Consider the following 18,647-nt stretch of genomic DNA (forward strand, 5'->3'; position numbering starts at 1 on the left):
GTAGCTGTGCTTTGTTAAGAGTCAGTCTTCGGAGGGATTTAGTTGGTTCAGTTCCTTTCACCCTCATGTCTTTTCATCTGACTCCTCTTCCTTGTTATATTTACTCACATTGCAGAATGAACTTAGAATCCTTTCCTGGAACCCGAGGCAAATTATGGAACCCCGAGATCCCAGTAAGCCTTAGTTTATCTCTGCAAGGACTTGACTTCTAAGAATTGGCCTGAGAGCCTGCAATTAGCCTCTGACCACGCGAAGCTTCACCCTGTCACCCCAAACGCTGGGACATTCATACTCAATACCTCCTTTCCTCCAAATTGCTTTGTTTGGCAGAAGGTTTCTTTCTCCCCCTTCCTTCCCCCCAACCTGGATTTTGTTGCATTTCAGGCTCGTTTAGCAAATCTAAACTTCCTAAAATATGCACGGAGCGCCTCCGGGTTCGCACACGCGCGCGCGCGCGCACACCCTGGCTCGAGTACACCAGCCCCGCTGGGCCGGCTCCCAGTTGCAGAACACATTCCATTCTTCGCGCTGAGGCACACCCCTCCGCAGTGAGGATTGGTCGGGCCGAGCCCCCTCGGCGAGGCGAGGCTCCTAAGAGGCCCAGACGCCTGCCAATCCCCACGGGCTGTCAAAACAAGTCTCCCTCCCTGTCACAACAGAGCTGAGTGGAGGCCGCCGCCGCCGCCGCCGCCGCCGCACTTCCTGGGACCGCTGCGCCGCAGTCCGCGGGCAGGTGGCGGGTGCGCCCGGCCGCAGTCGCCCGGCTCTGGCCCCTATCGGGCCGCGGGCGTCCGGACTCCAGAGGCCGCCTGGCTGGGCGCCCGGTGCCTTTTGTCTGGCGCAGAGCCGGCGTTTGCATCACATTTCGGATACCTCTCTCTCTTTTTTCGCCTCTCCTTCTTACTCCCGCCACCGTCCCCCCGCCGGACTGCTAGCCTCCTAGACCAAAGCCCGAGGACGTCTCTGCCCGAGCGATGTCCCCTCTCCAGAAAGTTGCCGCCGCCGCCGCCGCCGCCGCCACCGCCGCCGCTGGGCGGTGAAACAAAGTCTGGCGGGGCCGCCTCCCTGTGCAGGAGCGCACCAGTGCCTAGCGGCTGGACTCCGCTGCCGGGCGTCCCGCCTTCTCCCGGGGAGCCCGAAACGCGCCAGGCCATGGCCGAGGGCGCGGCCGGCAGGGAGGATCCAGCGCCGCCTGACGCGGCGGGGGGCGAAGACGACCCCCGAGTGGGCCCGGATGCCGCCGGGGACTGCGTGGCGGCGGCCTCTGGGGGCCGGATGAGGGACCGTCGCAGCGGGGTCGCACTGCCGGTCACCGCGGGGACCCCAGCGGACAGCGAGGCGGGCCTCCTGGAGGCGGCACGGGCGACCCCTCGGCGCAGCAGCATCATCAAGGTAAGCGAAGCCGCGCCGCACCGGGAGCGTGGCTGTGGGTGATGGGCGGGTCGGGGACCCAGGCAGGATGTGCGGTGTCCGGAGGCATCCAGGCTCGGCATTGTTTTCTCCCATGTCCTTCAACGCCAAACCTTCCTTCCTCATCTGGAGGTTCCCAGACTTAGCTGTCAGCCGTGAGACGCACAAGTGACTTCCCCCCTCCCCCCGACAGCAGAGGAAAAGTTCCGCTTTGCGTCTTTGCGTTCTGATGGATGCTTTCCCTTATTTTCTCTGCAAGCTTCACTAAACCGTTGATGGAGGGAGGAAGGGAGAATTCAGGATAAATGCAGACCCACCGGATGGTTGTGCATTGCTTTCCAGCGAAGGGTGAGCTTTTCCCGTACAATGAAGAAAATGCACAGCTTACTCTCAAGTGAAAAAAAAAATCCCCTCTAGACTTAAATGATCCCGAAATTCCAAGACATGTGAACTTTCCCGGTAGGCAGGTAGAGTTTTGAGTGGACCCTGCACCACAGTAAAGAGCAATGCAAGAGCCCAGAGTTTTTGCGCTGCAGAAAGCACAACCGGAAAGCAATCAATCCTCCAAGCATTATCCCTTGTCCTTGTGGTTACCACCACATCCAGGGAAAACGCTTCCTGACCCGCTAATCACCTCGCAGAATTTCTCTCCATCCATTTGGCAAGGAATTTGTAAACCTTTTTCCTCCCCTTTCTCTTTCCATCTTCCTTCCACTTGGTGCTTGTTTCTTCTATTTGAGATTTCCTCTTTTGGGAGCATGACTTTGGGGTAAGGTTATTTGGGTAAGAACCCTCGCACAGGCTCTGGAAAAGGGCCTCAGTGTAAATGCAATCAATCATATGCATGTCAAATTAAAATTGATTTTGGTGGAGCAGTCAGTATAAAACGATATATATGTATGTATATATGTAAGTATATATATGAATGACAATGAAAGATGGACTTTGACTTACTATTGAATTTATTGGGTTCACTAATATATTCAAAAGCTCTGTTCAGGGTTAAGCGGCGTAACCAGTCCATCATGCATGTTCCAAACTCCCAGCACCAGCTTAGGTAGACTGACCACAGAATGTGGCTCCAGTATAGTCTTTTTCCCAACACTGACACATGGAAGTTTAAAATCAGTGGAGAAGTTTCTATAATATAGAAAGAAGAGTGGGTGGTAATTACAAATGACTTGGAGTAGTTTCTGTTATGTTGTGGCTTTTTGATTATGTGACAGGAGTGTTCTATTCTGGGTGTGAATTTGGACAAACGGAAATTACTATTTTGTTTTTAAACCACAGGTCAGAAAGCATACTGTTTTGAAACTTAAAAAACATCACAATTAGGAAACACATATATTTTGGATTCTACGATATTGATACTACGTGGTGTCCTGTGTGTGTAAAACAGGCACCACAAGAGACTTTAAAATATATGACAATAAAGAGCAAAAGGCTCTATAATGTTGTAAAAAACAAAAGTCATGGAATATAAGGAATATACAAATTCTTGCAACTGAGTTTGCCACTTTGGAATTGTACTGTGCTGGTTTATATTCTCCAAAGGGTCGTTGCTGAGTAATGGTGCCTCTTTTGTTTTGAAGTTTCTTTCTGTGACAAAAAAGAAGGGAGACAACAGAGTATTAACTTGATTTTCCCCCATTTAATAGTGAATGCAATTAACATTTGGTAAATGGCCTTTAAATATATTAGAAAATAAAGTGAATTATTATGTTAGGTTTGTACTGAAAAAGTAACACATACATATAATTTTAAAAAATCAAATGTGGCAAAGGAGTGTGAAGGAAAGACCCTCAGACACTCCACATTCCCACTTACGTAGTCCACCCTCACAGATGTTAACACTTTCTTATGTATGCTTCCAAAATATTCCATGCATATGTAAGCATATATGTCTATATGTGTCTATGATGAACTATAGCAGCTCCTGATTGATACAAAAAAATTTGGCTAGAGTTTTACAAGCCTCATAGCTTTAAACATTTTTGAAGCCTAGAGGCTAGTCTAAGGTCGTTGTGATGAACAAACTAATCTTCAAGGATAATCTGGTAGGTCTTTGGTGGGCAGCAGTCATTGGGGTCTGTTCCCAGAGGCCTTAACACCCTTCTAAGTGGAAAAAAAAGGCAGGTGGTAGGCTCTGTTCCACTCCTTCTCTGAGATCAAGAAACCTTTCTGTTGACGTTCTTGAATCTGCTGCCCCGTGGTTTTTTCCCTTTAGGAGAGTAAAAATGAGTTTCCAAAAAAAGTCTAGATCATATAAGAAATACATAGCACATGTTCTATATTGAGAGAAAACGCATTTTTCACAGTTTTGCCAAGAGTTTTTTTAATTTGGAATTGAAATGTACACAAAAAGAAAAGCTTTAGTACATTTTATATCAATTAAAATATTAAATGCTGTTCCAAATAGCTGTAGTGCAGTAATAATTGATATTCATAATGCTGAGCCACTGAAAGGTTGTGAATCATCAAATATTAAATTCTTTTCAGCTCAATTTAAGGTATTGTTTCAGAATAGTGCTATCCTGCCAGAAAACAGACTGTCTTGTATATTAATAAAAAGAATGTTTTCAGTAAATTTGCCCTCCCTAATTTGTGAAAACATGTGTTTAGTTGAGAAAACAATTTCCTTCTGAGCTGAGGAAAACAATGACAACATTTATCTGTATGCATCTTCAGAAATTCTTTCTACTGTCATTGTGTTTCTTCCCCCTATATAACCAATCCTAGCTTTAAAAACATTCAATGTGAGAATTAAACTAAGTTTTAAAAGATCTGTCTACTTTTTCGTATGTTTTTCTGTGTGATTGTTTCAATAGCATTGACATTGATAAATGCTGCATGTTTTTTGGTAAGTGCATTGTTATATACCACAATAATGCAATAGAATCCATTTTAATTTCTTCTTGATGACTTGTGGTTTGAAATGACAAGTTGGATACCTGCAGTATTGATAATCCCTAACAGTTGTTTACTATTCTGCATTTAAATATATTTCCAATTAAGAAAAAAGGCCATTAATTTATCTGGTACTTGATATCAAACTTATAGTATTTAAAATATTTAACATTTTAGATTATAGCTTATAGCCATATAACTCTGTAATGTTTTCAAAATAGGAAGCAGCATAGCTTATTTACTATATTAGATGGTGGGAACTGAGCTACATATGTATTTTAAAAATAGCAGTTGATTTTTCTTCCATTGTGTGTAATACATTGACGGGTTCTACTTTTTTCGAGTTCCTTTTGTTCTACTTAAGAACAAATTCTCTAGGCAAGGAAGAATAGAAATTGTCACTTGGATCTCATGGACATGGGTGTTGAGGATGAAGATGGGAGTTGGGAATGAGGTGCTGAGACCTGCACTGAAGCAGCTACTTGGGTGTTGTTCATGTCTCATTATTTCATATCACGGCAAGTCTCGCTCTATCATGTCATCATGGGCTGGTATGGTGAATTTTTGAACTGCAGCCTCAAAAGTGCCCCTTGGGTACTAGTTGACTCCTATCAAGATTATGGCTTTCCTCAGAGGGGCAAGAGGAATGCAGTTCACATTAAGTTTCTACTGCTATGAGTCATATACTAAACTAGGAGCTTTAGTACATTTGTATCACTTAAACCTCACAGAAAACTCTCTAAACTAGGGAAGGGAGGCACAGAGAGCTACTGTTAAAATCTGGAGTGATGACTGAAAGTCACGTCTGCTTAATTTCAGAGTTTGTGCTCTTGGGTTGGCTCTCAGATGCAAGAAGTCCACAATCCACGAAAACTTTCTAGGTTAGAAACAACCTAAACACGTAAGACAGTGACAGAAGAGTATGCATCTTAGGTCCCACGGTTTGTGGGGTAAATTATCTTTTCTCAACCCTCTTTCCTTCAGTTCAGAACATTTGGAGCTTGATGATTCTAGAAAGGGATTGCAACCTTTTCTGTCTTTGGCTATTTTGTTAGGCCTGTGCTGTACTTGAAAAGGCAGAGCAATCTGGCAGGTGTTCTGCTTGGCATCAATATATGGAGCTTACACCCTATTGTTTTACCCCAGGCCCACTTCCCCCATGTCCCTGCAGACAGTGGAGTTTGTGAAGCATTGCATTCTCTTTTAGGCTGATATGCAGGCGGAAAAAATACCTGGGTCATAGGAATATATATGAATCTAGGGGAGTAAGAAAATGGGGGATCTTCATTTGGAGCTCTGAAAGTGTGTGTGTGTGTGTGTGTGTGTGTGTGTGTGTGTTTTTAAATAGGGACAGTTATGAGGGGAAATTAAATGTGATTAAAAATTAGTTAAAAATTTTAGGCACCCTTTGGATTATATAGGCATTTATCAGCATTTAGAGATTTTATTCTCTATAAATATGTGTTAAAAGTTCCAAATAACCAACTTATGGATGGATTTTGGAGAAATAACCAGAGGAGCTGGCCAGCCTTTACTTTACCGTAAGTGTTGCTGAGAGTGTGCCCTGGTGTTTCCAGTTGCGGCTATCCTCCCGAGATGTGATTTGGCTGAATGAATGGCATGAACCTCTTAGGTAGATAGGGTCTATGATCCCAGCAACTTCAGTTAGAATGTTACTTTCTCTCAAATTGCCATAGTAACATGGTCACATTTCACCTTAGGAGTGGCTTCTTCTAATTGCAGGGCCTTTCTGATGTGATTTCTTTTTTTTTTTTTTTTTTTTTGAGACGGAGTCTCACGCTGTCGCCCAGGCTGGAGTGCAGTGGCGCGATCTCGGCTCACTGCAAGCTCCGCCTCCCGGGTTCCCGCCATTCTCCTGCCTCAGCCTCCTGAGTAGCTGGGACTACAGGCGCCCGCCACCGCGCCCGGCTAATTTTTTGTATTTTTAGTAGAGACGGGGTTTCACTGTGGTCTCGATCTCCTGACCTTGTGATCCGCCCGCCTCGGCCTCCCAAAGTGCTGGGATTACAGGCTTGAGCCACCGCGCCCGGCCTTCTGATGTGATTTCTTATAGCACCCCTCAAGAAAATGAAGAATAAACTTTAGGTAAACAGCCTTGTCATACTTTGATGAAAGGTTTTTGAAGTGTCTGTTGATTAGTGTTTGCTACTATTATTAGAATTTACAAAATTTGTTTTCTCTTTTGGAAAATATATTAAGGCTAAAAATGTTAGTTAATTAACCCCATTGAGGGGTTAAACACACATTGTGATTGAGACTGAACAGTGTTTTCCCAACCTTTCCCTTTTTACAATGGAGAAAACAGCTAATTAAATTTTGTACAGTAAAATGTCAATTGAACATTTATTGCCAAATGACACCTCAGGCACAGCAGGGCATTATGAAAAGATAATCAGGAGACAGCCGACCTTACCTTGGTGCTACTGAACAAGCAATTCATTAACTGCTTCTAGGCAATGCCACAGCAAACTAATCCGGCAGTGGCCCAGGCAGTAACTCAATGAAGGAATTGTGGCAGTCTTCTCTGCGCCCTCACTCAATTCTGTTCAGCTTTAATAACTGTGAATATTAAAAATAACTCCACATTCAGGAGCAATGTCCAAACTGAGATGTGCTTAACACTGAATATTAAAATAAAACTATACAACTTTAGATGCCTAGACAGAGCTAAGAGGCAGGATCTCAGCAACAGTTAATGAGCCATTGGTTATAAGAAGGAGGGAGAGAATCATTGTGTTGGACTTTACATTGAAATCTAAGGTAATAAATCAATAAACTTTATTATAGTGAAACTTTTCAGTTCTACAAAATCTTATATTTTGAAAAGTGTTTTAATAATGTAAAATAGGTTTATTTGTAGTTTTGTTGACTCTTATTCACCACCCTATCCTAGTTCATCTCTGTATTCTAGTTCCTGTAATAGGAAACAATAGACAGAGTTTATTGTAATTAATGATTATACTAAACTGACAATAACTATTAGGGTCAAGTGGCCAACTTCTGTAACAACAGCATTCAGTCTTACATATTGGCAAATGTATTGTGTATTTCAGCTAACTTTTAATGGCAACAAAATCATAGTATGGCAAAGTATTGGAATAGTCCATTGGATTTAAAATTTGATTTTATTTGTAGTTTTATCTGTAACATCTTTTGTGAATGTAAGAGAGAGATATAACCTAGTTTATTTTCAACAGTGCCATTTAAACTCATCTTATTAATAATCAATCTAGCATTACTTTGAGAAAAGTAGGATTGTACACAGTGAGTAGAAAAGAAGCATTGTTTATATTATCATTATCACTTCAGAAAGAAGGCAAGTTAATTGTGAAAATAATACAATCTATCAAGACAAAACAACATAAACTATTTTAGTGTGTTTCGTTTCCATATGTTTCTTAATTTGTATTTGTAAATTTATGAAAGTGTGTAGCTATTATAGGCATATGTGTTTTTATAGGCATATTATATATGTGTTTTTCCTTAACCATACATCTTTGTATTCAAAAGTTTAAAATACCTTTGAAAGATAATATCTGCTTTATTCTTATGCTGACCTTTTTCAAGAGCCTTTAATTTTTAACATTTTTACTTCTTTTCTCTTGACCTTTATTTTAGGTTCAGGGGGTATACATGTGTAAGTTTGTTACTTGGGTAAATTGTATGTTGCTGAGGTTTGGTGTATAAATGATCCTGTGAGCTAGTGAGCATGGTACCCAATAGTTAGTTTTCCAACCCAAGTTCCCTAACCCAACCTTTCCCTTCAAGTAGTCCCCAGTATCTATTGTTCCTCTCTTTGTGTTCGTGTGTATTCAGTGTTTAGCTACCACTTATAAGTGAGAACATGTGGCATTTGGTTTTCTGTTCCTGCATTAGTTCACTTAGGATAATGGCCTCCAACTGCATCCATGTTGCTGCAAAGCACATGATTTTGTTCCTTCTTACGGCTGTGTAGTATTCCATGGTGTATGCGTCCCACATTTTCTTTGTCCAGTCCACCATTGGTGAGCACCTAGGTTGATTCCCTGTTTTTGCTATTGTGGAGTGCTGTGATGAACATACAAGTGCATGTGTCTTTTTGGGTAGAACACTGTGTTTTCGTTTGGATATATACCCAGTAATGGGATTGGTTAGTCAGACTGAACTAATTTACATTACCACCAGCAATGTAAAAGTGTTCCATTTTCTCCACAACTTCACCAACATTGGTTGTTTTTTGACTTCTTAATAATAGCCATTCTGGTGTGAGATGGTATCTCATTGTGATTTGGATTTACATTTTTCTAATGATTAGTAATGGTGAGCATTTTAAAATATATTTGTTGGCTGCATGCCTGTCTTTCAAAAACCTTTTAAAAGATGCTATGTACTAAACACAGACTAAGCCCAGGCAATATGTACAAGCAGGCAAACTTGTAATGTTTACACGGTACAATATCACGGTTAGAAATGGTGGGATTGTAATGCTACTGAGTGTTCAGAAATCAGAGATACTCAAATTCAGAACACCTTCTCTGTGAGACATTCTCTGATGAGAGGGAGATGGATGCACAAATAAGGCAAAAAGAGACAAAAGAACACTTTAGTGTTAGCTGGGACCAAAATTACAATGTAGAACCCTAGAAAGCTAGATCTGACCTTGTTGTAGGCACTTTTCCCTAAGGCCCAAATGACTTCAAACCAAAGCAAGCCAAATAGCCTGTATATGTAAAGCCCACATCCCACCCCCCAGATCTGACAGCCGATAATGAGGGTAGGCACACCCTGTAGGGTGTAATTAGGGGCACACCAATTAGGGCCAGACAATAAGGAGTCAGGGACATGGTCAGCAGGGGGAGAATATGTTTCCCCTCTAAGCCTCCCTTGGTGCAGGCTAGGTTAAGGCCTGGTTCAGGAAAAGGGCAATGGTGTCAGAAGAGTGATGGCCCTGCTCCCCTACAGGTCAGCCCTGATTGTTGGGTTGGGGAGGAGAGAGAGCAGACGATGCTATGTACACTCTGACCTCTCTCTCCTTTGAAAGCTTCATCCCCATATAACATACCCCATTAATGTCCTTGAACTTGCAATTTCTTAATCATTGATGATGACTAATTTTTGGAAGTGGGGGTGGGGATGGAGGTGAGGGAATTGGAGCCTCATGCTCCCCCTAGAGGCATATATAAAAGATGCAAAGTCATCTTACAGCATTTAGTAAACTCCAGCTTTGAAATATTTTGGAATTATTGATTTCATATCATAATTAAATGTTATATATTTAGAAATGTTATTAATAGTAAGTAGCTTTATTTTTATGTTTAATCTAATATATAAAACACGTAGTAACATCTTGAATTGGTTTTCCTCCTGAGCAATTTTCTTTATAATAATAGCAAATACTAATATCGTTTGTATGATGAGTCTGGCATTGTTTTGAGCATTAATGTGTATCAAATAATTTAATTCTCACAATAATCATATGATATGCATATTATTATTATCTTGATTTTTACAGATGGAGAGATGTTAAGTGACTTGCCTTAGGTTACATAGCTAATAAATGCAGAGCCAAGAAGTAGGTCCAAATAATCTAGCTCCAGAGGTTTCTTTTAATCTTTATGCTTTATATTCTCATCCTCTAAAACAGTATTGATTTAAAGCTTTGCTGGTGTGGAAAAAATAGCAGACTTTTTATTGTTATTTTAAACACTAAGTTCAGCTGACAAATCAAAAAGAAACAATTTTTAAAACAGTTTTGGGAAACTCAAGGATTACTTGAATATACATTTTTTCTCAGTTTCGTAGCCTTCCTTTCACATAAAATACCCATGACTTTACTTTAACATTGCATTCCATTTTTCCTTGAGAGGAGTGAGGCTCCTAGTAGTACAAGGGTACCTCACATAATCACACTTTGCCTTGTTATACTTTGCAGATATTGCATTTTTTTAAACAACTAGGTTTGTGGCAACCCTGTGTTGAGAAAGTCTACTGGTGGCATTTCATGTCTCATTTTGGCAGCGTGTGCTCATTTTGTGTCTCTGTGTCACATTTTGGTAATTCTCACAAGATTCTTAACTTTTTCATTGTTATTATATCTATTATGGTGATCTGTGATCAGTAATCTTTGATGTTACTGTTATAATTGTTTTGGAGTGCCACAAACTATGCCCATATAATACAGCGAACTTTATTGATAAATGTGTGTGTTCTGACTGCTCCACTGACCAGCTGTTGTCAGTGTCTTTCCCTCTCCTTGGGCCTCCTACTCTGTGAGACACAACAATATTGAAATTAGTTCAGTTAATAACCCTATAATGGCCTCTAAATGTTCAAGTGAAAGAAAAGGTTTCACGTGTCTCACTTTACATCAGAAGCTAGAAATGATTAAGCTTAGTAAGGAAGGCATGTCTAAAGCTGAGATAGGCTGAAAGCTAGCCCTTTTTTGTCAGTTAGCCAAGTTGTGAATGCAAGGGAAAAGTGCTGGAAGGAAATTAAAAGTGCTACTCCAGGAAGCATATGAATGATAAGAAAGCAAAAACAGCCTTCTTGCTGATATGGAGAAAGTTTTAGTGATCTGGATGGAAGACCAAACCAACCACAACATTTCCTTAAGCCAAAGTCTAATTCAGAGCAAGATCCTAACTCTTCAATTCTATAAAGGCTGATAGAGGTGAGGAAGCTGTGGAAGAAAAGTTGGAAGCTAGCAGAGGTTGGTTCATGAGGTTTAAGGAAGGAAGCTGTCTCTATAACGTAAAATTGCAAAGTGAAGAAGCTACAGCAAGTTCTCCAGGAAATCTAGCAGAGATTATTGATGAAGCTGGCTACACTAAAAAGCTTCAAATTAGAAGAAGATGTCATCGAGGACTTTCATAGCTAGAGCAGTAAAATCAATGCCTGGCTTCAAATCTTCAAAGGACAGGCTAACTCTCTTGTCTGGGCTAATGCAGCTGGTAACTTTAAGTGGAAGCCAATGCTCAATTACCATTCTAAAAATCCTAGGGTCTTTATGAATTATGCTAAATCTACTCTATGCCCTACTGAGAGATGACAATGTGCTAGCAGCCCTCACACTCAGCGACTCCTCTGCCTCCGGCCTCCGCGTCCACTATGGCAGCTCTTGAGGAGCCCTTCAGGCAGCCACCGCATGGTGGGAGCCCCTCTCGGGGCTGGCTGAGGCCGGAGCCTCCTCCTGCTGCTTGCAGTGAGGTGTGGAGGGAGAGGCACGGGCGGGAACCGGGGCTGCACTCACGGGCCAGTGTGAGTTCTGGTGCGGGCGGGTGCAGGCTTGGCGGCCCCACACACAGAGCGGCCAGCTGGTGCCACCCGCCCAGTGCAGTGAGGGGCCTAGCACCTGGGCCAGCAGCTGCGGAGGTTGCGCCTCATACCCCAGCAGTGCCAGGTCCTCCAGGGTCCTCCAGCAGTGCCGCCCACCAGCGCTACACTCAAATTCTCGCCAGGCCTTAGCTGCCTCCCTGTGGGGCAGGCCTAGGGACCTGCAGCCTGCCATGTCTGAGTTCCCCAACTGTGGTGGGCTCCCTTGCGGCCTGAGCCTCCCGCAGGGGTGCTGCCCGCTGCTCCGTGGTGCCCGGTCCCATCGACAGCCCAAGGGCTGAGGAGTGCAAGTGTGGCTGGGGACTGGCAGACAGCTCCGCCTACAGCCCCGGTTCAGGATCCACTGGGTGAAGCCAGCTGGGCTCCTGAACTGGATGGGGACTTGGAGAACTTTTATATCTAGCTGGAGGATCGTATGTACACCAATCAGCACTCTGTATCTAGCTAACCTAGTGGGGACTTGGAGAACTTTTCCATTTAGCACTCTGTGTCTAGCTCAAGGATTGTAAATGCACCAATCAGCACTCTGTCAAAATGGACCAATCAGCTCTCTGTAAAATGGACCAATCAGCAGGATGTGGGTGGGGTCAGATAAGGGAATAAAAGCAGGCTGCCTGAGCTAGCAGCTGCAAGCCAGTCTTCTCCTCTTCCATGCTGTGGAAACTGTGGTCTTATTGCTCTTTGCAAGAAGTCTTGCTGCTGCTCACTTTTTGGGTCCTTGCTGCCTTTATGAGCTGTAACACTTACCCTGAAGGTCTGCAACTTCACTTCTGAAGCCAACAGAGACCATGAACCCACCAGGAAAAATGAACAACTCCAGACAGGCTGCTTTTAAGAGCTGTAACACTCGCCACAAAGGTCTGCAGCTTCACTCCTGACAGCGAGACCATGAACCCACCAGAAGGAAGAAGCTCCAGACACATCTGAACGTCTGAAGGAACAAACTCTGCACACACCATCTTTAAGAACTGTAACACTCACCGCGAGGGTCCACGGCTTCATTCTTGAAGTCAGTGAGATCAAGAACCCACTAATTCCGGACACACTATGAATGGAACAACAAAACCTAGATGACAGCACTTATGTTTACAGCATGGTATACTGAATATTTTAAGCCCACTGTTGAAACCTTCTGCTCAGGAAAGAACTTTCCTTTCAGAATACTACTGCTTGTTGGCAATGCACCTGGTCACCTAAGAGCTCTGATGGAAATGTAGAGGAGATTGTTTTCATCCTGTTACATAAGATCCATTCTGCAGCCTATGGATCAAGGAGTAATTTTGACTTTCAGGTGTTATTTAAGAAATACATTTCATAAGGCTATAGTTGCCATAGATAGTGATTCATCTGATGGACCTGGGCAATGTAAATTGAAACCTGGAAAGGACTCACCATTCTAGGAACCATTAAAAACATTCGTGATTCATGGAAGGAGGTCAAAATATCAACATTAGCAGGAATTTGGAAGAAGTTGATTCCAATCTCATGGATGACTTTGAAAGGTTCAGGACTTCAGTGGAGGAAGTCACTGTAGATGGGGTGGAAATAGCAAGAGAACTAGAATTAGAAGTGGAGCCTAAAGATGTGACTGAATTGCTTCCATTTCATGATAAAGATTGAATGGATGAGGAGTCGCTCCTTATGGATGAACAAAGAAATTGGTTTCTTGAGATGGATTTTACTCCTTGTGAAGTTGTTATGAGCATTGAAATAACAACAAAGGATTTAGAATATTACATTAACCTATTTCATAAAGCAGCAGCAGGGTTCAAGAGAGTGGACTCCTATTTTAAAAGAGGTACGGTTGTGAGTAAAATGCTATCAAACAGCATTGTAAGCTACAGATAAATTTTTCATGAAGGTAAGAGTCAATAAATGTGGCAAACTTCACTTTTATCTTGTTTTAAGAAATTACCACAGCCACCCAAACCTTCAGCAACCACCACCCTGATCAGTCAACAGTGTTCAAAATGGAGGCAATGCCCTCCACCAGCAAAAAGATTATGACTGGCTGAAGGCTCATAATCATTGTGTTTATGGCTAATGACCATTAGCACTTTTTAGCAATAAGGTATTTTAAAATTAAGATTATATACATTGTACTTTTAGATGCAATGCTATTACACGTTTAATAGACTACTGTATAGTGTAAACATACCTTTTATATGCACGGGAAACAAAAATATTTGCGTGACTTGCTTTTTTGTAATATTTGCTTAATTGTGATGGTCCAGAACTGAATTTACAATATCTGTGAGGTATGCCTGTATATTTTATTCTTTGACTGAAGTTATCTTCTTTACCGTGAAGCAAGAGTTTATGGTCCAACTTTGGTATAAATTATATAGGCTAAGGATGGACCATTACTTAATTACTGCAACCTGTTATGAATTATTTTATATTTTGATAGCTTTGTCTCCCAGCATAAATAAATAAATAAATAAATAAATAAATAAAATAAAGAGCATTTAAGTTTCGAGTCCAAGAAGTTGCAACTTTTGTTTAGCGGTAGGAGAGCTGATGCTATATGGTCGAGATTTCCTCCTAATTAGCTTTGAGGTAGATATAGTGCCTTATATGTAGGAGGAACATGTTAAATATTTGTTAAATTGCATTAAACTGAAATTCTGTCTGATCACTTAATTTCTTATTTTTGGTAGAAATTCCAAAGTCAATATGTGGGAAATTGAAATATATGATTATGTCATGAAATTAGTGCCACTGTAGATGCTTTATTGTGTTAAAGGTAATGAATCCATTCTGCTGTGCAGAGATTTAGTGTTATGGCCAAATGGTACCCAGAAGTTTGTCCCCATAACTTGGAGACTGCCTAGTGTTAAAGGTACAGTCAGCTCTCTTTTGTATGTCAGTTTAAATTATCTATCTGAAGTTATGTTAAATTAGTGAAAGGTACAGTTCTTTGGCTCTCTCTCTAGTATTACAGCACTTATGCAATAAAGTATTTGGTCACATTCTCTTAAAGTGATTTTTTTTTGTCCCAAAAGGGTTCTCCCAAGCATTTGAAACCTAAAAAACTTTTTTTTTCCTGATACTTTCTCATGTTTATTTAGCGTGGGAACAAGCTAGTTTTGTGATAAATGAAGTGATGTTTCTATGTGCGTGTGTGTGCGCGTGTGGGTGCGTGTGTATACTTATGCTAGGTATATTGGAAGTCAGAAGTCTCAACAGGACGTAACATTTATTTTATTTTTTTAGTAGAGATGGAGGTTTTGCTATGTTTCCCAGGCTAGATTTGAACTCCTGGGCTCAAGGGATCCTCTCACCTCAAACTCCCACGTAGCTGGAACTATAGGCCTGTGTCCCCATGCCTGGTTTTAGGTAACATTTTGATCCCCAGTTTTCTTTCCTACAACTGGGAAGATGGTCTTTATCCAGAGACATCATCATCAAAGTAAGAACTGCATAGGCTGTGAGAAGTCACAAGCAGAAATGTTAGCTGTTAAGCTTGACCAGTAGTTGAGGTTTCTGAAAGGAGCAAAGAGAAAGAGAGGGATCAAGGTGTGCTAGAGGAGAATGGAGTCAGATGGGACCATGCTTATAAATGCGTTGAGTAAATGCCTTGACAAATGTGTTTACTTGAATCATTCTGCCAGAAGTTGTACATTTTGGAATTTATTTGTTTATTTTTTAAATTTTGATTGTCTTTGGTTCTTTTGGAGAACTTTTAACTGATGGGCACCTGACACCTTCACACACTTAACAGTGATCATTGGACACAAAGCTCTTTGGGTCTAAAGATTCCTGAGAAGAATCAAGGGAGGACTGTTCTGGGTTGTTGGTGGTGATGATTGGCATTAAAAGTAAGCGTTGTCTACTTGGCCATTTTGCTAACCCCAGCTCTAGGAAAGTCCAGGGAGATTCTTCATTGTGGCACCTTCAGTATGATAGATTTACCAATAGGGAGAAATGACCTCTGACAAACAAATCATCGTAGAAGTTGGTGTACTAGGATGGAAGTAGTTGTGAGTGCTGGAATTAGCCACTACTGCTTTAAAAAAGGCTCTAAGTATTCACATACTCAGGCAACCATGACCTCTCTTCCTTACTAAGAAGCTGCCTTCACTACCTTCACTATTTCTTTTTTTTTTCTTTTTTTAAATTATTATTATACTTTAAGTTCTAGGGTACATGTGCATAACGTGCAGGTTTGTTACATATGTATACTTGTGCCATGTTGGTGTGCTGCACCCATCAACTTGTCAGCACCCCTCAACTCGTCATTTACATTAGATATAACTCCCAATGCAATCCCTCCCCCCGCCGCCCCCCCATGATAGGCCCCGGTGTGTGATGTTCCCCTTCCCGAGTCCAAGTGATCTCATTGCTCAGTTCCCACCTATGAGTGAGAACATGCGGTGTTTGGTTTTCTGTTCTTGTGATAGTTTGTTAAGAATGATGGTTTCCAGCAGCATCCATGTCCCTACAAAGGACACAAACTCATCCTTTTTTTTTTTTTAATTTATTTATTATTATTATACTTTAAGTTGTAGGGTACATGTGCATAACGTGCAGGTTTGTTACATATGTATACTTGTGCCATGTTGCTGTGCTGCACCCATCAACTCGTCATTTACATCAGGTATAACTCCCAATGCAATCCCTCCCCCCTCCCCCCTCCCCATGATAGGCCCCTGTGTGTGATGTTCCCCTTCCTGAGTCCAAGTGATCTCATTGTTCAGTTCCCACCTATGAGTGAGAACATGCGGTGTTTGGTTTTCTGTTCTTGTGATAGTTTGCTAAGAATGATGGTTTCCAGCTGCATCCATGTCCCTACAAAGGACACAAACTCATCCTTTTTGATGGCTGCATAGTATTCCATGGTGTATATGTGCCACATTTTCTTAAAATGCTCATCATCACTGGCCATCAGAGAAATGCAAATCAAAACCACAATGAGATACCATCTCACACCAGTTAGAATGGCGATCATTAAAAAGTCAGGAAACAACAGGTGCTGGAGAGGATGTGGAGAAATAGGAACACTTTTACACTGTTGGTGGGATTGTAAACTAGTTCAACCATTATGGAAAACAGTATGGCGATTCCTCAAGGATCTAGAACTTGATGTACCATATGACCCAGCCATCCCATTACTGGGTATATACCCAAAGGATTATAAATTATGCTGCTATAAAGACACATGCACACGTATGTTTATTGCAGCACTATTCACAATAGCAAAGACTTGGAATCAACCCAAATGTCCATCAGTGACAGATTGGATTAAGAAAACTCATCCTTTTTTATGGCTGCATAGTATTCCATGGTGTATATGTGCCACATTTTCTTAATCCAGTCTGTCACTGATGGACATTTGGGTTGATTCCAAGTCTTTGCTATTGTGAATAGTGCCACAATAAACATACGTGTGCATGTGTCTTTATAGCAGCATGATTTATAATCCTTTGGGTATATACTCAGTAATGGGATGGCTGGGTCATATGGTACATCTAGCTCTAGATCCTTGAGGAATCGCCATACTGTTTTCCATAATGGTTGAACTAGCTTACAATCCCACCAACAGTGTAAAAGTGTTCCTATTTCTCCACATCCTCTCCAGCACCTGTTGTTTCCTGACTTTTTAATGATGGCCATTCTAACTGGTGTGAGATGGTATCTCATTGTGGTTTTGATTTGCATTTCTCTGATGGCCAGTGATGATGAGGATTTTTTCATGTGTCTGTTGGCTGTATGAATGTCTTCTTTTGAGAAATGTCTGTTCATATCCTTTGCCCACTTTTTGATGGGGTTGTTTGTTTTTTTCTTGTAAATTTGTTTGAGTTCTTTGTAGGTTCTGGATATTAGCCCTTTGTCAGATGAGTAGATTGCAAAAATTTTCTCCCATTCTGTAGGTTGCCTGTTCACTCTGATGGTAGTTTCTTTTGCTGTGCAGAAGCTCTTTAGTTTAATGAGATCCCATTTGTCAATTTTGGCTTTTGTTGCTGTTGCTTTTGGTGTTTTAGACATGAAGTCTTTGCCCATGCCTATGTCCTGAATGGTACTACCTAGGATTTCCTCTAGGATTTTTATGGTATTAGGTCTAACATTTAAGTCTCTAATCCATCTTGAATTAATTTTTGTATAAGGAGTAAGGAAAGGATCCAGTTTCAGCTTTCTACTTATGGCTAGCCAATTTTCCCAGCACCATTTATTAAATAGGGAATCCTTTCCCCATTTCTTGTCTCTCTCAGGTTTGTCAAAGATCAGATGGCTGTAGATGTGTGGTATTATTTCTGAGGACTCTGTTCTGTTCCATTGGTCTATATCTCTGTTTTGGTACCAGTACCATGCTGTTTTGGTTACTGTAGCCTTGTAGTATAGTTTGAAGTCAGGTAGCGTGATGCCTCCAGCTTTGTTCTTATGACTTAGGATTGTCTTGGAGATGCGGGGTCTTTTTTGGTTCCATATGAACTTTAAAGCAGTTTTTTCCAATTCTGTGAAGAAAGTCATTGGTAGCTTGATGGGGATGGCATTGAATCTATAAATAACCTTGGGCAGTATGGCCATTTTCACGATATTGATTCTTCCTATCCATGAGCATGGTATGTTCTTCCATTTGTTTGTGTCCTCTTTTATTTCACTGAGCAGTGGTTTGTAGTTCTCCTTGAAGAGGTCCTTTACATCCCTTGTAAGTTGGATTCCTAGGTATTTGATTCTCTTTGAAGCAATTGTGAATGGAAGTTCATTCCTGATTTGGCTCTCTGTTTGTCTGTTACTGGTGTATAAGAATGCTTGTGATTTTTGCACATTAATTTTGTATCCTGAGACTTTGCTGAAGTTGCTTATCAGCTTAAGGAGATTTTGGGCTGAGACAATGGGGTTTTCTAAATATACAATCATGTCATCTACAAAGAGGGACAATTTGACTTCTTCTTTTCCTAACTGAATACCCTTGATTTCTTTCTCTTGCCTGATTGCCCTAGCCAGAACTTCCAACACTATGTTGAATAGGAGTGGTGAGAGAGGGCATCCCTGTC

The 18,647-nt window shown here is 41.5% G+C and overlaps 1 protein-coding gene across 1 annotated transcript in view; it reads left to right on the forward strand.

The window, feature by feature from the left end:
- The first annotated feature begins 656 nt into the window (after positions 1-656).
- The window catches only part of LOC105468142 (phospholipase C like 1 (inactive)), a 361,134-nt gene continuing 343,143 nt past the window's right edge, over positions 657-18,647 (forward strand). The window contains exon 1 of the mRNA XM_011718177.2: positions 657-1,392. Coding sequence (XP_011716479.2) covers positions 1,153-1,392 — 240 coding nt within the window. The 5' untranslated portion in view covers positions 657-1,152. The remainder of the gene's footprint in view (positions 1,393-18,647) is intronic.

The sequence above is a fragment of the Macaca nemestrina genome, chromosome 11 (genome assembly GCF_043159975.1).
Source record: "Macaca nemestrina isolate mMacNem1 chromosome 11, mMacNem.hap1, whole genome shotgun sequence".
NCBI classification, from domain to species: Eukaryota; Metazoa; Chordata; class Mammalia; order Primates; family Cercopithecidae; genus Macaca; species Macaca nemestrina.